Source organism: Diabrotica undecimpunctata, chromosome 5 (genome assembly GCF_040954645.1).
Source record: "Diabrotica undecimpunctata isolate CICGRU chromosome 5, icDiaUnde3, whole genome shotgun sequence".
Taxonomy (NCBI): Eukaryota; Metazoa; Arthropoda; class Insecta; order Coleoptera; family Chrysomelidae; genus Diabrotica; species Diabrotica undecimpunctata.
The window spans coordinates 110,252,441-110,273,833 of NC_092807.1; the positions used below are offsets into that span (position 1 = coordinate 110,252,441).

Sequence of the window (21,393 nt, forward strand, 5' to 3'; positions counted from 1 at the left end):
TCATTTGTATAATATAAATAACATTTACATTAAAATCATTTTTCATTCTTTGTAGTAAGAATCTAACTATAAAGTGCCCTGTTATTCCCCAAGCAAATATTTCTCACCAGAAAAATCCCCCTATCTGACAATACCCAATCAATACACATTGAAGGAAAGGTTTCACATATATTTGAGTAGGTAGGTACTTCACATTTGTATTTACAGGGATTTCACATTAAATTACATATATAAATATAAGGCACAAATTGAAAAAAAAAATTAATTATTCAAGTGTACTTCTTCAACTGTTACTTTGTGTGTTGTGTTTGTGCAAAGAAACTAAAAAATATATAGAAAATGGATAAGTGGCTTTTCAGTTTTAAGGTAAATATAAAAAATAGTTAAAAGTTACAATCATTATATATATATATATATATATATATATATATATATATATATATATATATATATATAATAGAGAAATCACATAAGCATTAACCATAACTAAATTTGTACCTTCTAGGATGCATGTTCAATAGTTTAAAATAATTATTTTTTGTTCACATCAAAAAATCATTTCCTATACAATAATTAATGGTACTTATTGTTTTTTTTAAGTACCATATAGTTTACAATATCTTTATGCTTCTTCAAAAATCAAAATTACCAACATATACCTGCTGTGAATGAGAGGTAAAAGTTCAGTAGATTTTGTATAGATCTTTTAAGCTTCTTAAAATTAAATTTTGTGTTTTAATAAAGCAAATTGTTTTTTAGAGTAAACATCAGGAAACAGAGACAAATAAGCAGAAAGATTCCCCAGTACCACTTGATGTAGAAAAGCCAGGTTGCAGTCATCAAGTTGAAGGCTCCCCTATTTATCCTGCTCCCACACATTCTCATATTATGAGTGACAATGGCGATACTATGGTAATGTATTGAAGCAATTGATAATTTTATAAAAATTACATAAAAACACAGACTTCATATCGTATTTATTTATTAAAATTATATAGATAATATAATTAAATTAAACTATAAACTACAAATATCAGATATAATTACAGAAATTAGGTATAATATGAGAAAGATTTAAAACTACTACAGTAGTGAAATACATTTGTATTTGACTTTGACTAATATTTTATTGATTTACACCATCTAAATTATGATTATATTTTTAGAATGATCCTACACCAGCAAAAAAGAAAATAAAAATAGAGAAAGCATCAAAGAGTGAAAAAAAGAAGACTTTTAACAGCTCTTGGAAAAGTGTACCACAGTTTAAGAATTGGTTAGAAAAATCAATAAAACAACCATCATCTGAGGGTAATGAGTACGCCTATTGCAAGGTATGTGATTGTGATATTGTAGCTCATAAAAGTGTATTACTAAAACATTCAATAAGTGAAAGGCATAAATTAAATTGGACAAAAGTGGCGAGCAATACTAAACTCACTGAATTGTATAAACCAAATGCTGATGATGTAGCTGTAAAAACGGCAGAGTTAAAGTTATGTGCCTTGTTGGCAAGCAATAACCTGCCATTTTTATTAGTAGACACCCTAACTCCTTTAATTCAAAATATATGTTATGACTCGAAAATTGCTAAACAATTACACTTAAAACGAACCAAAGCTAAGTCAATTATTTGCAATAACTTGGGGTATAATTTTCTTGAAGAACTATATATTAAATTAAGGGAGCCAGGATGTTTTTTTTCTTTGGTTATGGATGAAACTACTGATATTTCAGTAAAAAAGCAATGTGCATTCACTACTATAATTTATGAAAATAATTCAACCAAAACACAATTTTTTGATCTTGTCGAGGCTCATGGATCAACAGCTAGTGATTTATATGGTATTCTAAAGAACTGTTTAACTTCAAAGAATATTCCACTGACTAATTTTGTAGGGTTTTCATCAGATACCACCAATGTTATGGTTGGAGAGTTTAACTCTGTATTTTCCAAGTTAAAAGAAGAATTTCCACACATAGTATGCATTAGATGCTCATGTCATATGGCACATTTAGCTACATCAAAAGCCTGTTTAAAATTACCTAGGCATGTGGAAGATCTGCTACGGAACATAGGCAGTCATTTTAATAGGAGTGCTTTGAGGAGACACAAATTTATAGAGTTCCAAAATTTTTTTCAAGTGAAAATTCACAAGATACTCTCTCCAGCCATAACAAGATGGTTATCTATTAAAGAATGTGTCGATAGAGTACTTGAGCAATATGAGCCACTTAGAGCATATTTGACAGAGTATGTATTTGAAGACCCGTCAATTACAACAGAAACAATGTTGGAAACCATGTCAAATTTGTTCACACCGGTGTATCTAGAGTTTATGTCATATTCTTTAGGACTAATGACAGATTTCAATTTACTCTTTCAGTCAGAAAAACCACTTCTTTGTAAGGTTCAGCCACAAACTGAAACTCTGTTGAGAACGCTGTGTTCTAATTTTATAAAGATGTCTGTAATAAAAAGAACCAACGACATATTTAGACTTAACCATGAAAACCCTACAAATTTTGTTAGTTTACATGATATTTATATAGGAGTTGCTGCAACAGAAAGCTTGAAAGAATTAAAAAAAAAAGCCAAATTTGAACCAAAAAGAATTTGATAGTTTTTTTAAATGTATTTTAGAATTCTATATAGAGTTAGTTAGTAATATTAAAAATCGATTCACCTTTAACGACCCTATCTATAAAATAATTTCAATATTGGATCCCAAAATTGCACAAAGCTTTGAAATAAAATCATTACAATGTGTAACTAATCAATTCCCTATTTTAAAAGAATATGTTAATATTCAGGAGTTAGATAATGAATGGAGAAGACACGCTTTATTAGACTTTGAAAAATTAAATTTAAATTCAGATGACTGTGAGCAATATTGGTCTCAAATATTTAATTTAAAAAATGATGCTAATGCTTTTTTATTTCCGAATTTAAAAAAAACGCTACAGCTACTTTTTGTTTTGCCATTCTCTAATGCTAGTGTAGAACGTATATTTAGTGATTTGTTTAACATAAAAAGTGACAAACGGAATTTATTAAACTCTTCAACAGCAAAGGCTATTTTGGCAACCAAAGCAGGAGTTGAAAAGAATGGCGGTTGCTTAAAATTCATACCATCCAAAAAAATGCTAGGCCATAATACATGGAAAGACAATCAGTAGCTTGTATTTTAATATAGTATGTTTCTACTTTAAGTATACCTATGTTTTTGTTTTAATAGAATAATTTACATTAGTTTAAGATATTTAATCTGTTGTTTACTTGTAAGTACCATTCATAACTGATTATTAAAGCTAAAATATTACAAATGATGTATATTTTTCAAAATATCCTATTTTCCTGATAATATTTTAAGTAAAGAAAATAACTTGGCAAATAATTTGCAAACTTTTATGTCTTCAGTTTCTGAGGAAGACAAATTAGTTGAACATGTTCTTTTTGTATTCACATTTTACCGATCTGAGGTATATGCAACAGTTTTCAATTGCAAAGGTACATTTTCTTTGCTGATATGAATAACAGGAGTATCATTGTTATCCTCAAAAGCACATAAGTAAACTCCTTCCACAATAAGTTGTCTCTAGGAAACATAGAAAAATACCATGGAGGAACTAGACAGGTTCATCAATTGCTCATGACACAGGACACAGTACATAAGGTATTCTGAAATAAAATAAAAAAAAGTTAAACTACATAATTATAAAAAAAGTATTACAAATATGTAGGAAAGAGTCATAATTATAATTTTTATTGTATTCAGTTTCCATAGATATTTTACTAGAACCTTGCAGTTCCCAGTTGCCACTTTAAGAGCATATTTTCATATGCCTATGATGATGGAATAGTTCTTATTCTTAGTACCATATAAGCATTAAAAAGTGAACAGGTTCCACAATCAAATGAATTGTAGTTAAATAGGATAAAAATATATATAATTATGTACTCACCTATTAAAATTAATCCAGTCTAGATGCGCCATATTCTTGTTTTTAAGTTATAACATAACCATCAAGGGCAAGGGTGTACCAGTATCACACACTTTTTTTGGGCATTTCGCATTTTAAGGCACTCTAACCTAGCCAAGCTTTTATATGACAGTTAACATACTCTTAAATCAACAAATAAAAATTAAACCTCAATCCTACTTATTTTCTTTTCAGTTTCTTGTTTATTTTGTTTACCATCATTTACCATTTTGTTTATTTGTTTTGTGACTGTGACACGCTTTCAATCCATTTTCAATCATGATTTTCAATCACTATTACAATGACAACTGACAGGACGTGACAGATGACAGTAAGGACATAAAAATAAGGTTTGTTTGATGTTTGTTGATTGCTTCACACGTTTTACAACACAGCGCATAATTTTGGACAAAATCGCATAATTTTTGACAGGGAGGTGCATCTTTCCATGCCCAGCCATTGGTAACACTGAGTTATTTATAATTTAATGGCAGATGTGCTCTCTGAAGCGTTATATTGCAAAATCTTTAAACTGATGTTAAGAATTAATAAAGAAAAACTGTACATATTATTCGTACCAGTAGTCATGAGTAACGACGTTTTGAACATGTAAATACATTTATGTCAGCCGACTTTTCGATAAATTAGGTGAATAAGGATTATGTTTTTTTGATCTGATCAGTAGGTACTCACGGCAAATAATTTTTACTTTGTTTAATTTTAAGTGGATAAGTACCTACTTACCAATTACCACTGTAGCATAGTATAGAGCCACCGAAATTCGAAGGAATCGAAATTCGGCCAAATTCAGACTAACACTCTAATTTATTGCTGTTGATTGGTATAACAAATTCCCAAAAACTACTCCATCATCCCCTAGCTCAAAACACACCCCTGGAAAAAATAAGATATTGGCCAAAAAGCGAACTGCAAGGAATTGATTTCTAATTAATTGCTGAAGTTTTACGCCAACAAACAATTTATAGCTGGAACCGTTTCAAAGAAACAATGATTGTGCTAACTTTACGGTAATATATCTCGGCAATGAATAAGGCTACAGAGCCCATCTTGGCGACATATTTTAGTGCTAATTAATGTATATTTTTTGGTACATTGACCAATCTCCAAAAACTAGCTCATCAACCCTTAGCGCAAAACTCATCAATTTATTGCTAAAGTTTTACGCCAAGATACAATTTATTGCTGCAACCGTTGCCGAGAAACACTGGTTATGCTTATATCGGCAATGAAAAAGGCTGCAGAGCCTATCTTGGTGGCATATTTTATTTTATTTTGTCAAGGAAATGCTAAAGATTGGCTAAGTGATGCATAAACAAGCTGAGCGCTAGCATACCATCATACCACGGATAATATTTCGGTATACTAGTGTGGGAGGGCGCTGAACTACACAGGGCGCAGTAGCGCGAAACAGCTGAGTTTCGCGCTACTGTGACTGCACTTAGTGTGACCATATTTAGTAGAAAACTACTTTTTTTAGTAGATTTTCGATGTAAATTAACAATTTTTAGTAGGCAAAAATTTTTTAGTAGATTCTAGTTGTTTTTACAGCAAGTGACATCTATGCGTAAATTCTTTAAATACATTAGAGTACCAACTTAAATAATATATCAGTAAGATAATTTTTCGAGTAAAGTGTCGTTAAAATATAGATAGATTTATATTATTATATGCGTTGGTAAAATATATCCATCACACGGATTCAACTTTTTTTAATTGAATTATTAGAACAATTTAAAAATAGACTACCCGTACAAGATAATTTATTTGAAAAATAATTGTCTTTTCTTGATCCACAGAAAGCTGTATTTAAAGATTTTGCTAGTCTTTATTCCCTTCTTTTTAAATTTTCTAACGTATTTAATAAAACTTCAATACAAGACAGACAATAAATACAGATAATTGAAGCTTGGTACAGAAGTTTCTAATTTACAGACTTAGATAATAAATACAGAGAATTGAAGCTTGATACAGAAGTGTCTGTTAAGTATCTAAAACAAATATATGCTGTGTCTTCCAGTATCTAATGTTGTGGACGAATCTTTTCGGATATTAACAGAATAAAAACCAAGGACCGGAATAGGTTTGAAAATCAAAATGTTTCTCTGATTATGCATGCCAAGAAGGGTTTGCGACAAGTAGAGAATTGTAGTTCATCCCTAATCTCAATATGGTAAAATCAATGGAAGATTCAAAATTTTTTAGAAATATTAACCAAAATTATAAAGAATAAAAAAGGGTCTGAGTAGTTTCGCCTAATATTTAAGAAATCTCTACATGTATTAATTGTAAATAAATAGAAATAAAAGATTTAAAAAAATCCTTTTTTATTTTGAAAAAGATTCCAAAGGAAATTTTCAAGACTTCAGGTTTCTTAGTAAAAATAGTATGAAAAAATTCACACATCTATGATCTGTACTATTTAATACTTTAAAATTTAAACCGCGTATTTGCATACAAACCATTTTTTTGCAATGGCGCATGCGTAGTATCATTTGGTAGTTTTTAGTAGATTTTCGACCTAGTTCTTGGTAGATTCTCTAAAAAATATATGGCCAGCCTAAACATCCAAGTTTTGACAAGTCATGGATTAGCTCCGTTGAATGCTGTCGTGAGAAACGTAGTGATTGGTGGGAGAAATGGATAAAAATATTCAACAAAATGCAGCGTTCTGATTTATTTATAAATTTCTTAAAATGTATACGCACGTCGAGGGGTTATTGGTTTTTTTATTGTGTATTTTGTTTCACTTCTACGTGACACTCTTTTGTAATAGACATTTTTGAAATACAATATTAATCTAAGCTCTACTAAAAAATGTATTAAAGAAAACTATAACTTTGGAATTCGGGTTGACTCTAGAATGTAGATATCCTTTTTAAAATTGTTTTGATCTCGAGGACTGCTGTGTATGAACGCAAGCGTAACACAAAGTCCTTTAATACAAAATTGGTATATTCGGGTTGTAGTTTCTTGGGATAATAAAAATAAAAAAAGCTTTTATGTTCAGAATTGTCATTCCTTTCTATTGGATAAATTGTGTGTAAAAATATGTAAATGTAATCTCAACCTTACTTTCAGTCTGGTTGGCACAGACATTGGTATTTATCCAGGTGTGAAAACCGTCTTTTTAAGTCGTCTATTTGTGAGTTTTGCAATATAAAGCTGAAAGCAACTGTTCCATTTAATGATTCGATTCCATGATAATGAGAAATTGCTCTAAATACATGCATTTAATTCATATTAATACAGAGACGAAAGGAGAGACTGCTAGTCCCGTTAATATTGGATAAGGTAAAAGAAATGCAAAAGAAATATTCACTATTAATTAGCGCTTAATTTTTTATCCTGTCCAACCAATATCATGCCTCGATTGTATAAGATTTCTGATATCGCAGAGGTCGGTCACCATCGATGCCTGCCAAAAAAACACTCCCCTCAACCCTGAATTACCGGCAGGACCGTCTTGGTTTGGGCTGAACGTCCGCGCGGCATTTATCTGCCTTCTCATTCACGCATTCTCGCACTGTTTTCACTGTGGTCTGTTTCAACCTTCTTTTAACCTCTCAGACATTTGCGGCACTCCAGCCGTTATTATACCAACACGCTTTTTTTGCCACTATTTTTCTCTGACAGATAATCCGAGACCACATTCACCAAGCATACTGGACACATTCTGACCAGCCCCCAGCTTGCGCAATTCCCGAAAAGCTTCCATCACCGCTTCAACTTTCATCTTCTTTCTGAAACCATACTGCCAGATCTCCTGACTCTATAATGTCGATTTTTGCTCTTAGCAACCTCTTCTGTAGTTTACCTATGCACGACAGAAGGCAAACAGTTCGATACTTGTTCTTTTGGGGGTAGTACGAGGCTCGAGATATTGCAATTCGCCCAAAACCGCTGTGTTCCAAGCAGCGAAATTATGTGTTCCAAAAGCCACGCTGGTGGTATATTTAATGTATACTGACTGACATTGTAGCATTTAAAAAAAATCCAAATGAGTAACAACAGGCTTTCTAAGAAAAAGTCTAAAATCTCATAGGAAAAGAACGAAATATTTGGAATGTTTTTTTAAAGACGGACTACAAATTACATGGTATTATTTGATGATAAAATAATCGTGAAAAGTCAGTTTTATTAAGTATCTAGGATCGGTATTACCAAACCCTCGACTTTATAGTACCGATCCTAGACTCAGATTCTAAACTTGGAGCACGGAATGTTGGAGAACTCTTTGGGGTCTACTATAGTTTAAATGAAATTAAACATCTGACTATTACAATTGTTTTAGATAAAGAGACCTTGCGATACAAAACTGCTGAGAGGGATGCGGATACAATTATCTTACAACAATAATTGGATAAAAAGCCAAAATGCCTACTACTACACCAGGAATTTTGATGCAAATATTACAACCAAAGATCAAAACTTCGAATCGTCCACAGTTTATATACCTTGTGACGAGGAATGAGCCATCTAGTAATATATCAGGACAAAATAAAACAGCGCATCATAATCTAAAAAAGTGTTACTGTTACTATGACTTATTAAAATACTTAAGTAACAAAAAAGATTAAGAGTATACAGAATGTTAAGATTAGATTAATACACAAATCGACTAGAGTCATGGACCTTACTGAAATCCACTTTGGAAGAAAGATATTCAATTCTTTGAAGCGGTTTCTGAACGCGCAACATGCAGGCACAGATGACTTTAAACTACAGAACATATTATACAAGCAGAAGTTCGATGGAACATATTATTTTCATAATCAAACAGGATTGTCTGAAGTGACAGAACATATAGTCCGCGACCTAGCATTAAGCATAGTAAAAAGAACCGTAACCACGCAACCGGTTGTAATGAGAAAACAATACAGACTAAATCTCGGATGGGTAGACGATGTGAGAAGATCGCTACTTCCAACTGAAAAGCTCAAGTGAAGAACAGAGCAGTAAAGTAAAGGTAGCTTGATAAGGTATCTCTCTTCGGGCTGTAGTAGTGGTAACATGATTACAATGATGACAATCATGCAGATCATGTATACGACGTAACTGATCGTAAACGATTACTGAATTTCGATTAACCAAAATGCCAACTGTTCTGCAATTGTTACAGATTCGCTGATTCACTGAAATAGTAGGGATAAGAATCCTCGTATCTAATCGAATCGTTAAACCACATCTCAAAACTGAAATACCTATAAGACAAGTTTGAAATCACAATCTACTATACGTTGTATGTACAATTAAACGATCGTTAAACTAGATAGGTACTGTAAATTCTAGACATGGATTCCTTTAATTCCTATTTCCCAGAAGTCGGGATCAAACCTACAAAGACTTCGTTCCTACTCAACGATTCGTTCAGAACAAACTCACCTCTAGCACAAACCGGGCCTCCTGATGAGAAAACCTGATGTAATAAAGGTCGACCGCAACGCAAATTCATATTAATTACTTTTTCACACACAGTCAACTTGGACTTGATCTTGGACTTTATTTATTTATAAACATGATTGCGAAACCGGTACGTGTATGCTTTTTGTACCGCTTAATAAAACTGTTTCCACGTAAAGTAATACAGGTTTTAAAACAATTTTATGTTCAATAGAGAGATGACTATTATGTTACACTAATTATTTATCTTATTTGCCTGTCATCGATGATACAAGTTTTGCTAATACCATAAAAATTAAAATATTGACACTGAAAATTTATTTGGAGGAAGTTTCTTTCCCCATTCTCAAAGATTAAATGTAAATTAAACATAATTGAGGCAAATTGTTGCCTGTTCCCGTTCTGTTAGTAGTTAATTAGTATTTATGACAATATAAAATTGAGTATAACCAGCAAAAATATGAGATTTCTTCGAACAGTTTATTCATCTCCTATTATACAATTGCTAAGTACACGACGAAAAAAATCAGTGTCGGAAAACCAAATTTTAACCAAATATCATCAGGAATACTTGTGGGAAGATTGACCTGGGATTTCTCAAAGTTACTTTGGGGTCTAGGAAAGCCAAGCTTTGTTTTCCATGTTTGTAATATTAGTTTAAATGTCGATAGCTTGTAATAAATATTAATTAAGTACAAGTGAATAGTGATATTTTTGCCCTACTAGAGAGCCAAACAAAAGCCAAAACATCACCCGGTTTCTCATTGTGGTCCTTCGTCGCTGAGATTGACACCGTTTCCTCTTTTCCTCCGTACAGGTCTCTTTGATTTTTTGGAGAAGATATGTGAAATTTTTGAAAAGTTGCTAGACAAAAATATGTTTGTAACTGTAAAGCGGTTGTATTAGGTACAAAGCACTATACTGAAATCTGTGGCTTGCATTTAAGTTGTTCCTTCTCTCGTGAAAAGCCTTACCGACTCCTTCATGAAGGTAATCATGAACATAACTTACAGAATCCTCACAGCTCCATACTTACTACTCAAGAAGTAAAAAATTTAGGAACTCTATCCAATCTCTTACTATACAGCGTTCCACGTTAAGAAAATAACATTAGGCTTATGGAGATCAGTGTTGCCAAAACTCTCAGGCATGCGGTTTACTAGATTGTCGATATATTTTTCGAATTTCCATTTTCAATTAACATTTAACTGTAAAGTCAAAATAACAACTGAAGAACCACAAAGCCTTATTATCATTATGTAGTCTCAGAGAACGACATAAAATCGCTGACATACGTACACCGTATTATTTTAAGTTGCAATTAGTAATTAGATATATGCATTCCAAGCGGTCCGTTTATTTGCTTCTAAATCTTTAAGCCGGCAAAGTGCATGATTTAAATAAGCACTATTTTCTACTGATTTCTATGATTCATGGTATATAATATTTTTACCGAAAAACAAATAAACTGTCGTTACTATAATTAAAATAAGATAAAATAAAATTATCTTTTGTAAATACTATTTATTTAATTAAAATCATTTTCCCTACTTTTCATCTCTTGTTTCGAATGGGCACTTTTGGTCAATTACGTTAAAAAACATTAATTTAATTCATGTCTGTGAAAACGAAAATACAAATTATACAACCCTGAATCGTGCTTGTGTTCATCGTGGCATCGCTGCGCTTCTTTAGAAGCGCAGCGATGCGCGTTTAGACGTTCTTTAGAAATAATAATTCTCGATATGCTCACCCTAATGCACCTGAGTCCAACCAAGAAATTAAGACTATCATAATAGCTCTCAACAATGAACGCACTACTCGTTCTAGTATTCTAAATCAAGATAATTATCAAATCAGAACTCAATCTGATCAACAGAGAGCTTCATTTACCTATTATTCTCAATATTCCACATTTGATATTGTTCCAGAAGGTGTTGTTTTCGGTGATTTTGTGCCCTTTCACTCAATAATATAATGACATTGGCCACAGCTCTGGCAAAATTCATTTGTTATTGGGAAATGTGATTTTGATAATGAGTAATAAGACTCGATAAAGGACATACACTTTACAATACTCTTGAATTTTCTTGAATTATTCAAGAAAAATTATCTCCCAGCCAAGATCCAAACATGTTAAAGGATATCACCACTAATAAACTTTATTTCCTATATGTTTGGCTTACTATAAACTTTGAAAATGAATAACCTGGTATCCAGAAATTTAGGCTTATTTATCTCTGTTACGGAAAATACTCTCGTGCTATTTATTTGGCAGAAAAACATCTGTTTTGATTTTCTGAAAAACAAAGTACAACCGATTTGTTATTGATCGATATGTTTGTTTTAAACGTTTACTATGAAAAAAGTCTGTGTTATTTTGTAAATTTGTGAAGTTTAAACGATGAGTAAACGTTGGCAGGTGCATCCATACATATTTAATAAAAATCACAGGCCGGTCGGTGTTTTTGTACTTTGTGTGATTTTTGAATTTGAAAATGTTACGAGGGTTTGAAGATTATATATTACTATCTGCATGCAGGACTGAATGTCTACATGCAGGATAATACGAGTACTTAAAGGGAATTAGTAAAATTTAGAGGATTACTCATTATAAATGTCAGAAGAAAGGAATAATACCAGCTTTCAAAACAAACACCAACTTAAGCAAATATGTTAAGAATAACAACAGCAAAAAGAAAAGGCACTTGCACGGTGGTATATACAAACTATGTCGCGACTGCCCAAAAACTTACATCGGTCAAACTGATAGAACTTTTAACAAACGTACGGCAGAACACAAAAAGGTGTTCAATAATAGAAAAACATTCTTCGTACGCACTTCTCCTTCTAGAACATAATCATTCTTTTAATGACCAATTTCAAATTCTTTACATTCAAAATAAAGGCCTTTTATCTTCATTAGAATTTATGGAAAAGTACAAATTAAAAAATACAGATATAATTTTGAATGACCAACTTAGACAACTTGAGACATAAAATTCTCAATCACACTCAAACAGCTGTAGTAGTAATAAATTTTGTGGAATTGTTGAAAATAAAAGTTTTTAGTGTTTTCCTGTATATTTCTTTATTTTGCTTCAGGACTTTTCTATTTGTAACTAAACAAAGTAATACATAACTCTTAATTTTTCAAAAAAAAACTTATTGGTTTCAACTGCATCTGTAAGGCAATGGTTTGTGGCCTTGACGGTAACCCTCTATTTGAAGACTGATCCAGGCAATTACTGATTTCAGGTCAAGAGCTAGTTATATATTTTATTTCGCCTGTTTAATTTTTGTTTGTTTATTGTATTCAAAACAAGGTGGCGTCCAATATAAATATACTTTTTTAATATTTTCTTGAGTTTTTTGTCCCCATCTCGTATCCTGCTGGAATCCTTGACATATGTATTTATTTTTTATCCACAACTAATCTCATGGCAAAACCGACTGCCGTTTGCATGCAAGATCCTTCTGTCTTTAAAACTAGCTCTTTGGACATCTAGCTCCAGATTATATCTATTCAGCTCTATAATATCTCTCAGAAAAAAGAAGCAAAAATTTGACATGTACGTAGACAAATAAAGCTTTGCAACTTCTGAGAAAAGTACTTAATTCAGATCGCATTCAGATGCGGTATCCTTCTGTCTTTAAATCTAGCTCTTTGGGCATCTAGCTTTAGATTATATCTATTCAGCTCTATAATATCTCTCATAGAAAAAAGAAGCAACAATTTAAAATGTGCGTAGATAAATAAAGCTTGGCAACTTCTAAGAAAATAACATAATTCAGATCCACCTTAGATCTTCACAGAAAGTGGTTTTAGTACGAATGATTTTTAACATATTGACAAATAAAGGAATACACAGAATGACTGCATACTATCCACATCTTTCCCTAAGACTCAACTGTTTCAAGTTTCCACAAACGCAATAAATTCTTCTTAAAACCGATTCAATTTCTCTCTGGAAAGTTTTTCCATTTTTGCTCACATGAAGTGCTAACTTTTAATTATCTGTTCTCGAAAATAAATAGATAAATAAATAATTGATAGTAATTGTAGTGCCTATCCGTGGCACTAGTCTATTCGACAAACTGCTGCACTGAAAAGATTTGTGGTTATGTTGAACCACGTACGTTGAAATAGCACTAGTGTGCTTAAGACGAATGGTAAAAACCTATAATAAATTTATAATATGAATATATAATGGCCTCTAGATAGATAGAGATAACAGTCATCGTTTATTTACAGTACATTCACAAATAGTTGAAGAGTTAAAGAGCGAGTCCCTACTACTTATGCTAGCAAAGTGGAGATATGTACTCACAATAAAAGCCTGTCGTCTCCATTTTGCTAGCAAAGTTACATTGTCGAAGTTTACCAATAGTTTTCAAATTATCTGCATCTATTTTTTAGTTAGTTCAAAATTAAACTTAGTCGAAAATACAATCACGGACAACTGTGTCGATAATTTCTGTATATATCTACAAAATTATATTTGGGGGAATAGATACGAACACCTATCTCATTAATAAAGACATTTCCACATTGTGAATGCGCGTCCTTAAACTAAAAATGTTATACGAGAATATTTTGGATTTCGTTGAGAACATCAAATATTTAAAATATTTCGAAACTCGGATTCACTTTTAAAGCCGTGACCTTAATAACCGCTTGATAAATAATTCATGCGTTGCATAACGGCAATATAACACTAAACAGATACTTTGGTTAGCGTTAAGTTTGCATTTAGTATTTGAATCGAAAAAGATCCGTAGATGCTTGACTGAAAACACAAACAAGAACTGATAATGAGCATCAAGATTACATTATCTATAAACACTCTAAATAGACGTTAGAATAACATTAAAATCAATACAAATCTTTTAGATTGTGTAATTAAAATTACCATTAGATACAGGAAAACTTAAAATTCCGCTGTGCTTTTTCTGTAATTCCACTGTATTCATGAGGAATATGATATTTTTTGAGTTTTGTGGAAAAAATGGAGTGGTCAAAAACGCAACTATGCATTTAATTGATATATTTAGAGACAACAGCGTGTTTTGGGATTGCCGTCACAAAGATTATAAAAATCGGCAAGTTAAGAGTGATGCATTTACCCAGATAACGACAATGATGAAAATACAAAAAGATGCAGCAGAAAAAAAGATTCAAAGCGCAATAGGAGAATGCCAGAGGGAAGTCAAGATAAGTAAATCTCATTCAGAAGACGGAATGGATGACGTTTACGAGAGCAAGTCATTAGCATTTAATAGTTTGATGTTTTTAACATGTGAGAACAAGCCGCAACCCACTTTTGAAGATTCGTATAAACAACTTACAAAATTTAATTTAATTACAAGTATGTGGTTGTTTTATTGTTTCTTTACTCAAAAACTGAAATATTTAAAAATCTTACACGCTAGAACTACATAAGCGGTACCCGCGAGAAGTACATCATTTTCGTCGGACATGTAAAATAGACTGGACTATAAAAATGTTTGACTGCGTTAACCATCAAAAGATGATCTAAATTCTGAGAACAACTGGAGTTGACGGACAAGACTTGCGAATTATCTCAGAACTATACTGGCACCAAACGGCACCAATTGAAATAGAGCACACAACATCCGAAGACATACAAATCCGACGAGGAGTGAGACAGGGTTGCGTCTTATCACCGCTACTCTTTAATTAGTATTCGGAGTCTATATTCAGAGAAGCATTAGACGAGGTCCAAGGCGAAATTAAGATTAACGGAATCAGCATAGACAACATCAGATATGCTGATGATACCGTCTTAATAGCAAGCAACGCACAAGAACTACAAAATATAATAAATGCGGTAGTTCACCACAGCGAAATGTTCGGTTTACATCTAAACGTTTCCAAAACTAAAACTTTAGTATTTTCAAAGACACCAATAAACATACTAGGTGTATGCCAAGGGTCAAATAACAGAACAGGTAAATTCCATAAAATATTTGGGAACAAATATCAATTGTCAGTGTAATCCAAAAAAAGAAATCCTATCAAGAATCGAACAGGCAAGGAAAACATTCATGAGCATGAAAACATTTTTTACAAGATCAGACCTTAGTCTACAGCTTAGAATCCGAATGATCAGATGTTACGTTTTTTCTGTCTTACTGTATGGCTGTGACAGTTGGACAATGGACTCTGAAATAGAAAAAAGAATATATGCCTTTGAGATGTATATATACAGACGAATGTTGAGGATTCCATGGGTACAAAGAGTTACTAATGTTGAGGTACTTCGTCGCATGTGTAAACAAAAAGAATTACTAAGCATAATCAAAGAGAGGAAAATGCAATACTTAGGTCATGTGTTGAGAGGCGAAAGATATGAATTACTACAAGTTATACTGGAAGGAAAAGTACAGGAAAAAGATCAGTAGGAAGACGCCAGAACTCGTGGCTGAAAGACCTAAGGAGATGGTTCAACCGCTCATTCGCAGAGATCTCTCGCGCAGCAGTTTCCAAAACTACAATTGCCATTTGGATCGCCAACCTTTGAAAGGAGACGGCGCAATGAGAAAAAGATAAAAATGTTACATACTGCTTGCAATCCCAATGAGGACGTTCAACGTTCAATACAAAAGTTATAAATATGTTATTAGAAACATGTTGCCAACAAGTTTTGTTAACATGTTAGTAAGTGAGGACGGGCCTTTATAGAGCGTTCCACGTTAAGAAAATAACATTGCGGAGATAGGGCCATGTATTTCTTATGGTCGATAGAAGCACAGCGATGCCACGACGAACACAAGCACGATTCAGGGTTGTATTATTTGTATTTACGTTTTCACAGACATGAATTAAAATTAATGTTTTTTAACGTAATTGCCAAAAGTGTCCATTCGAAACAAGAGATGAAAAGTAGGAAAAACGATTTTAATTAAATAAATAGTATTTACAAAAGATAATTTTATTTTATATTATTTCAATTATAGTAACGACAGTTTATTTGTTTTTCGGTGAGAATACCATATGCCATGAAACATGGAAATCAGTAGAAAATATTGCTTAGCTAAATCGTGTATTTTGCCGGCCATTAAAGATAAGCAATTAAACGGACCGCTTTGTTTAGCGCGGTTGTCCAGCTATCCGTTGGAATGCATATATATTATAATTACTAATTGCAACTTAAAATAATACGGTGTGCGTATGTCAGCGATTTTATGTCGTTCTCTGATTACATAATGATAATAAGGCTTTGTGGTTCTTTAGTAGTTATTCTGACTTGACAGTTAAATGTTAATTGAAAATGGGAATTCAAAAATTAAGCCAAGAGAATATCTTGGACATCCATGCAAAACAAATTGTTTTAAATGTATGTATTTAATTATCATCTAAGTGGTGAAAGTGTTAGAAGTTTAACTGATAAAGTAAGTGCTATGACGGGAGTAAGTTTTAGTACTATTTCTAAAATACGCAAAGAAGCTGCGTATTTTAGGTTTAACACCCTAATTATTAGACAGGTTTGAGTGTGAGATCTGGATTATGCAACCTACTTAAAATATTCTATATAATTTAATATTTCATCAGTTGATTTCTTATAGCAGTGTCAGTTGGACCTTTGGTCAATGCTTAGTTTCATAGAATTTTGAAATGTGCAGATCACATCTCCGTGATTGTGACTACCCATCCAAGCTGTCATATGTCACATGTCACCTTAACATTTGCGTTAAGACCAGGAGCCATTCTCTCTCCTGATGCCAACCATAATGTAGCTTCGCCTATATATATTTTTTTAAATTGTAAACTGTTTGTCCTTGTGTAGTGTAGTGTACAATTTTATGTTTATAACATTCCATAATTGTTTAATAGGCCAAAATTGACGAAGTAAGTCTAAAACGTTAATCACATAAAAACTTTTATCAACCATCAACTTCGAGTTTTTTATCGAAGTTAATTAATTTTTTCTTCCGTTAAAAAAACGTTTCTTGTCTTATTTCAGATGCCCCTGAAGCTGCTCTAGGAAGCGAAAGTACTTGGCAAGATTTAAGTAATAAACTGTGATCGATATTTGCCTTTTAGTTGAGCAAAAAAAAATAACTTAATTAGTTAAAAATGTAATTTTCATTACAATCAATAATTATTGTTTAATTCCAAATAAACATAACATTCAATGATTACTGTTCCATTATTTTAAATGTATTCATCAACACATTTTATAGAAAATGAATGTTTCAATATTTAAACATAATCATTACGTAAAAGCTATTACAAAAATAACATAAATTTCAACAACTTTGTTGAAGAGCTCTAATGAAAAATGTACCGATTTCATAAAATAATGGTAGTTGCTCCATAAAAAGACAAGTGATTTATTGTCCCTTTTTACTGCTTCCATGTGTAGTAGTATTACAATGTAAAACAAAATAATCGATATTGGAAATATATCGTGTGTTACTGTTTTCGGTAAATAAATCAACTTCTTGGATGGTATTATCGAGAATCCAAACTATTTTGCAATTACATATCTATATTATTGCCAATATAGTGGATGTAGGTTGTTAAAATAAATACATTGTGTTCAAACACACTTGAAAGCTGAAAGCTTTTTATTACAAAATTCGAGAACATTGAAAAGTTAGTTGCCTATTGTGACATTACGAGCAAACTCAGTATACGGGACAAAGATTTCATGAAATATACAAAATATTTCAATTGTTGTAGTTAGACTTCCTTGCTGGCAATTGTCTTGCTAATCTTTTGCTGTCTTAAAATCGAATTATTTGTTCTACAATCTAACATTCATCTCCAGCGGAACATTTCAGTAGCGTTTATCTTTCTCCTTTCGATTTTTCGAGTTTGCAAGATACTTCTTTTAGTATCCGCTTTCAACTTTGTCAAACGTCTTGCGATAATCTATAAATCCGCTATACAATGGGGATTTAATTGCCTTGCCTTATTGATTATTTATCTCACATTCAAACTGTACCTCTACCTTTGGCAAACTTGGCCTGCTCTTCTGTTATTTCTCTTTGTAGTACAATTTTCTGTCTATCATTGATGATTTGTAACATTATTTTGCTGGTGTGGGCTAGAAGATAATTAGTTTTGTAATTGTCGAATTTATGAAAGCTATGTTTTATTGTGGATTGTTGTGATTGCAGATTTTACCCAGTCGTTAGACCAAACAATGGTTAAGGTAAAATAATGGTATTATATCTGGACCTGGTGTATTATTGAGTTGGAATCCATTGGTCGCACAGTCTTACTTTAATTTTAAGTATATCAGCTTCTTCTTATATTTAATCATGGTTCTGGTGGATATGTTTTAGGTATTGGTAGTCTTTATATATAGATCTTAGCACTATGATCTTTACTTCTCTGTTATACCTCCTCTGTTTGTTCGCAGGACTCTGATGTAGTTCTTAATAGTCAAAGTTCTGTCTTGAGAAAAACTGAATAATCCAATTAAATAAAAGCTTAGAATAGGTATTATGTCTGATCTCTACTGCTTATTATTACAAGCATCAACAATAAAATAACAAATAAAAAAAAAGAATTCAAGATTATGCGTTTATAATAGTTGACTACAAAAATAAATGTTGTCGGGTGATATTCAAATAGTATTCTTGATATTAAAACCTTCATCGTATCATTAACAACGCTTTGCTAAAAAGAACATCTGTTTTTATCTTCTGCATCAATTCTATCACGCAAGAAGTTTAGGGTATGGAGTTCCGAATCCATTGCCATAAATAAATTTGTGCAGAAAGCAGAAGCCGCATAAGAAGCAAATCGGCTGCAGTACGTTCGGTGAAGAACTGATGGCACCAGACACAAGGAAAAAATTATAATGAAATTAGATTATTTAGAACTCAATGGGTAACCAAATTCTTACACAAAGAACAGTCGAGTTCACATCGGAAGACAAAATCTTATCGCTGGAAGCAAAGTTTCGGTGGAAAAAAATAAGTGAACACTTGAGAAATATCAGAAACATCTTGAAAGAAATCGTAAACCCTTTATAACAGTTATGGCTGCTTTATAACAGTTATGGTTCCACTACAAAAAGGGTTCATTATCAAGCCCGGCGGGCGAACTTTCGACACCAAATTGTCTTTGTACCTGGGGTAATCGAAGGGTCAAATTTTATTATAGGAAATTTTGACACCGCGGCGTAAAGCAGGTAGGTAGGTAATTAGCGGTGATGGACATTTGCACCCAAGCAGGACAAGCGGGTTTTCCCAATATTTATTGTCACGGCGGGGGGCGTGGCACTTGTGTACTTGTGACTAAATTATTTCAGTTGTAATTTATTTCTTGTTTGACGTTGACTTGTGCACGTATACGGATATTTAAAAAATGAGTTTGATAAAAAGTTTCCGTGGTCGAGATTTATTAGTGGTGGAGCATCATTCGTTATCGAAACAGAAAGTGTTAAAAAGCGGCGAGATATTTTGGCGCTGCATCCAAAGAAACACTAAGTGTTCCGCAAAAGTGTTTACAATAGGCTGTGAGGACCTCTTCATCACAAGAAGTGATTTGGTACATAATCATGAAGCCGATCCAAAAAAGCTTGAAGTAAAGATGGTAACCAATGCATGTAAAAGAAAAGCCCAAGAGGACATATCGGAAAAGCCTGCCAAAATTACAAGAACTGCTGTTGCTGAGTGTGATGCCAATTTGCTGACGGTTCCTGACATAGCTAGCATAAGAAAGAACATTTACAACTGTCGTCGTAAACTGTTACCAGGTCCGTTACCAAGAAGCATATCAGAAGTCCATAACGCGGTTAGTAATTATTCTCCTAAAACCTGTCGCAATGAAAGTTTTTTGTTTTTAAATCATCCTGAATTAAATGTAATTGTATTTTCATGAGAGACAAATATTCGTTTGTTGTGTAAATTAAAAACTTTGTATATGGATGGTACATTTTCATACAGTACCAAATATTTTCTACAATTATTTACATGGCTTGGAAAATGGACATTATGTTCCTTTAGCATACTGTTTGTTAAAGGACAAATTGTCAATGGCATACAAAAATTTATTTTCTTTATTAAGGTCTAAGATTTTTGAAACATTTCAATTATCATTAGAGCCAACTGAAATATTTGTGGACTTTGAAAAAGCAATTCACTGTGCTTTATTGTATATGTAGCCCAATGCAAAAATTAGTGGATGCCGTTTTCACTTACACCAAAACTGGTTTAAAAAAATTCAATTTTTGGGTTTGGTACAAGAATATAAGGATACAAATTCAGAAATTGGAAAATGGTTAAGGCATACGTTTGGTTTAACTTATTTAAATCCAGCAGAAGTTGAAGAATGCTTTCTTTATGATTTAATGTCATATAAACCTATAAACGCAACACTTGATATATGCAGATTATTTACTGGAAAATTACATTTTCGATAGCGCCCTATTTCCACCACACATATGGTCTAATCAGAATCCGTCTGTGAATCCTTTCATTCGAGATTTAATTCTTCTTTTTATTTAACACATCCTTCTATTTTTATTTTTATTGAAAAGTTAAAATAATTTCAAGTAGACACTTATGTCAAAATAAATAGTTTACGTATACCGGCAAAAATCAAAGATACTACTGTTAAGGCTAAATTGGCATTTTTGGAGAAAATGATGGATAAACTACGATCCCAACAAATACGTAGGTTAGATTTTATAAAAGCTGTATCTTATCATTCCTATAATAGCAAATAAATCATTGTATACAAGTATATTAACGGTAAAATGTACAAAAATTAGGTACTAGTTGTATTATATTTAGATATTATTACAGTTATAAAGAAATAAAATGCACATTACTTTTATTAAAATAAATAAATTAATTAATTATGGTATTTTATTTATGTCGCAGCTATATTTATTTGGTGTCGAATATACCTGTAAGATAAAAACGGGAATTGGGGCTGGTGTCGAAAATTGCCATTAAATTTTAGTCGCTACCTGCTTATTTTAGTGTCGAAATTTCCTACAC

At 32.3% G+C, this 21,393-nt stretch overlaps 2 protein-coding genes and 1 long non-coding RNA gene across 3 annotated transcripts in view; 1 reads left to right on the top strand and 2 right to left on the bottom strand.

Moving 5' to 3' along the window:
* LOC140441678 (uncharacterized) overlaps window positions 1–21,393 on the bottom strand; it is a 349,982-nt gene that overhangs the window by 310,543 nt on the left and 18,046 nt on the right. The window lies entirely within an intron of this gene.
* Window positions 239–2,621, top strand: LOC140441676 (uncharacterized). The gene is made up of 3 exons (XM_072532548.1): window positions 239–366; window positions 760–912; window positions 1,167–2,621. Exons 1-3 carry the CDS (start codon window positions 340–342, stop codon window positions 2,619–2,621), a joined length of 1,635 nt encoding a protein of 544 aa, XP_072388649.1. The 5' UTR covers window positions 239–339.
* Window positions 966–4,447, bottom strand: LOC140441677 (uncharacterized). Its single transcript, XR_011951023.1, has 2 exons — window positions 3,967–4,447; window positions 966–3,682 (listed from the first exon to the last, which is right to left on the bottom strand). It is a non-coding gene; the product is annotated as an uncharacterized lncRNA (long non-coding RNA).

Bases quoted from the DNA above. Each gene is read 5' to 3' on its own strand.
- LOC140441676 (XM_072532548.1), top strand. From the start codon at position 340: ATGGATAAGTGGCTTTTCAGTTTTAAG. The intron at 367-759 runs GTAAATATAAAA...ATTGTTTTTTAG, and splicing joins AGTGGCTTTTCAGTTTTAAG to AGTAAACATCAGGAAACAGA. The intron at 913-1,166 runs GTAATGTATTGA...TTATATTTTTAG, and splicing joins GTGACAATGGCGATACTATG to AATGATCCTACACCAGCAAA.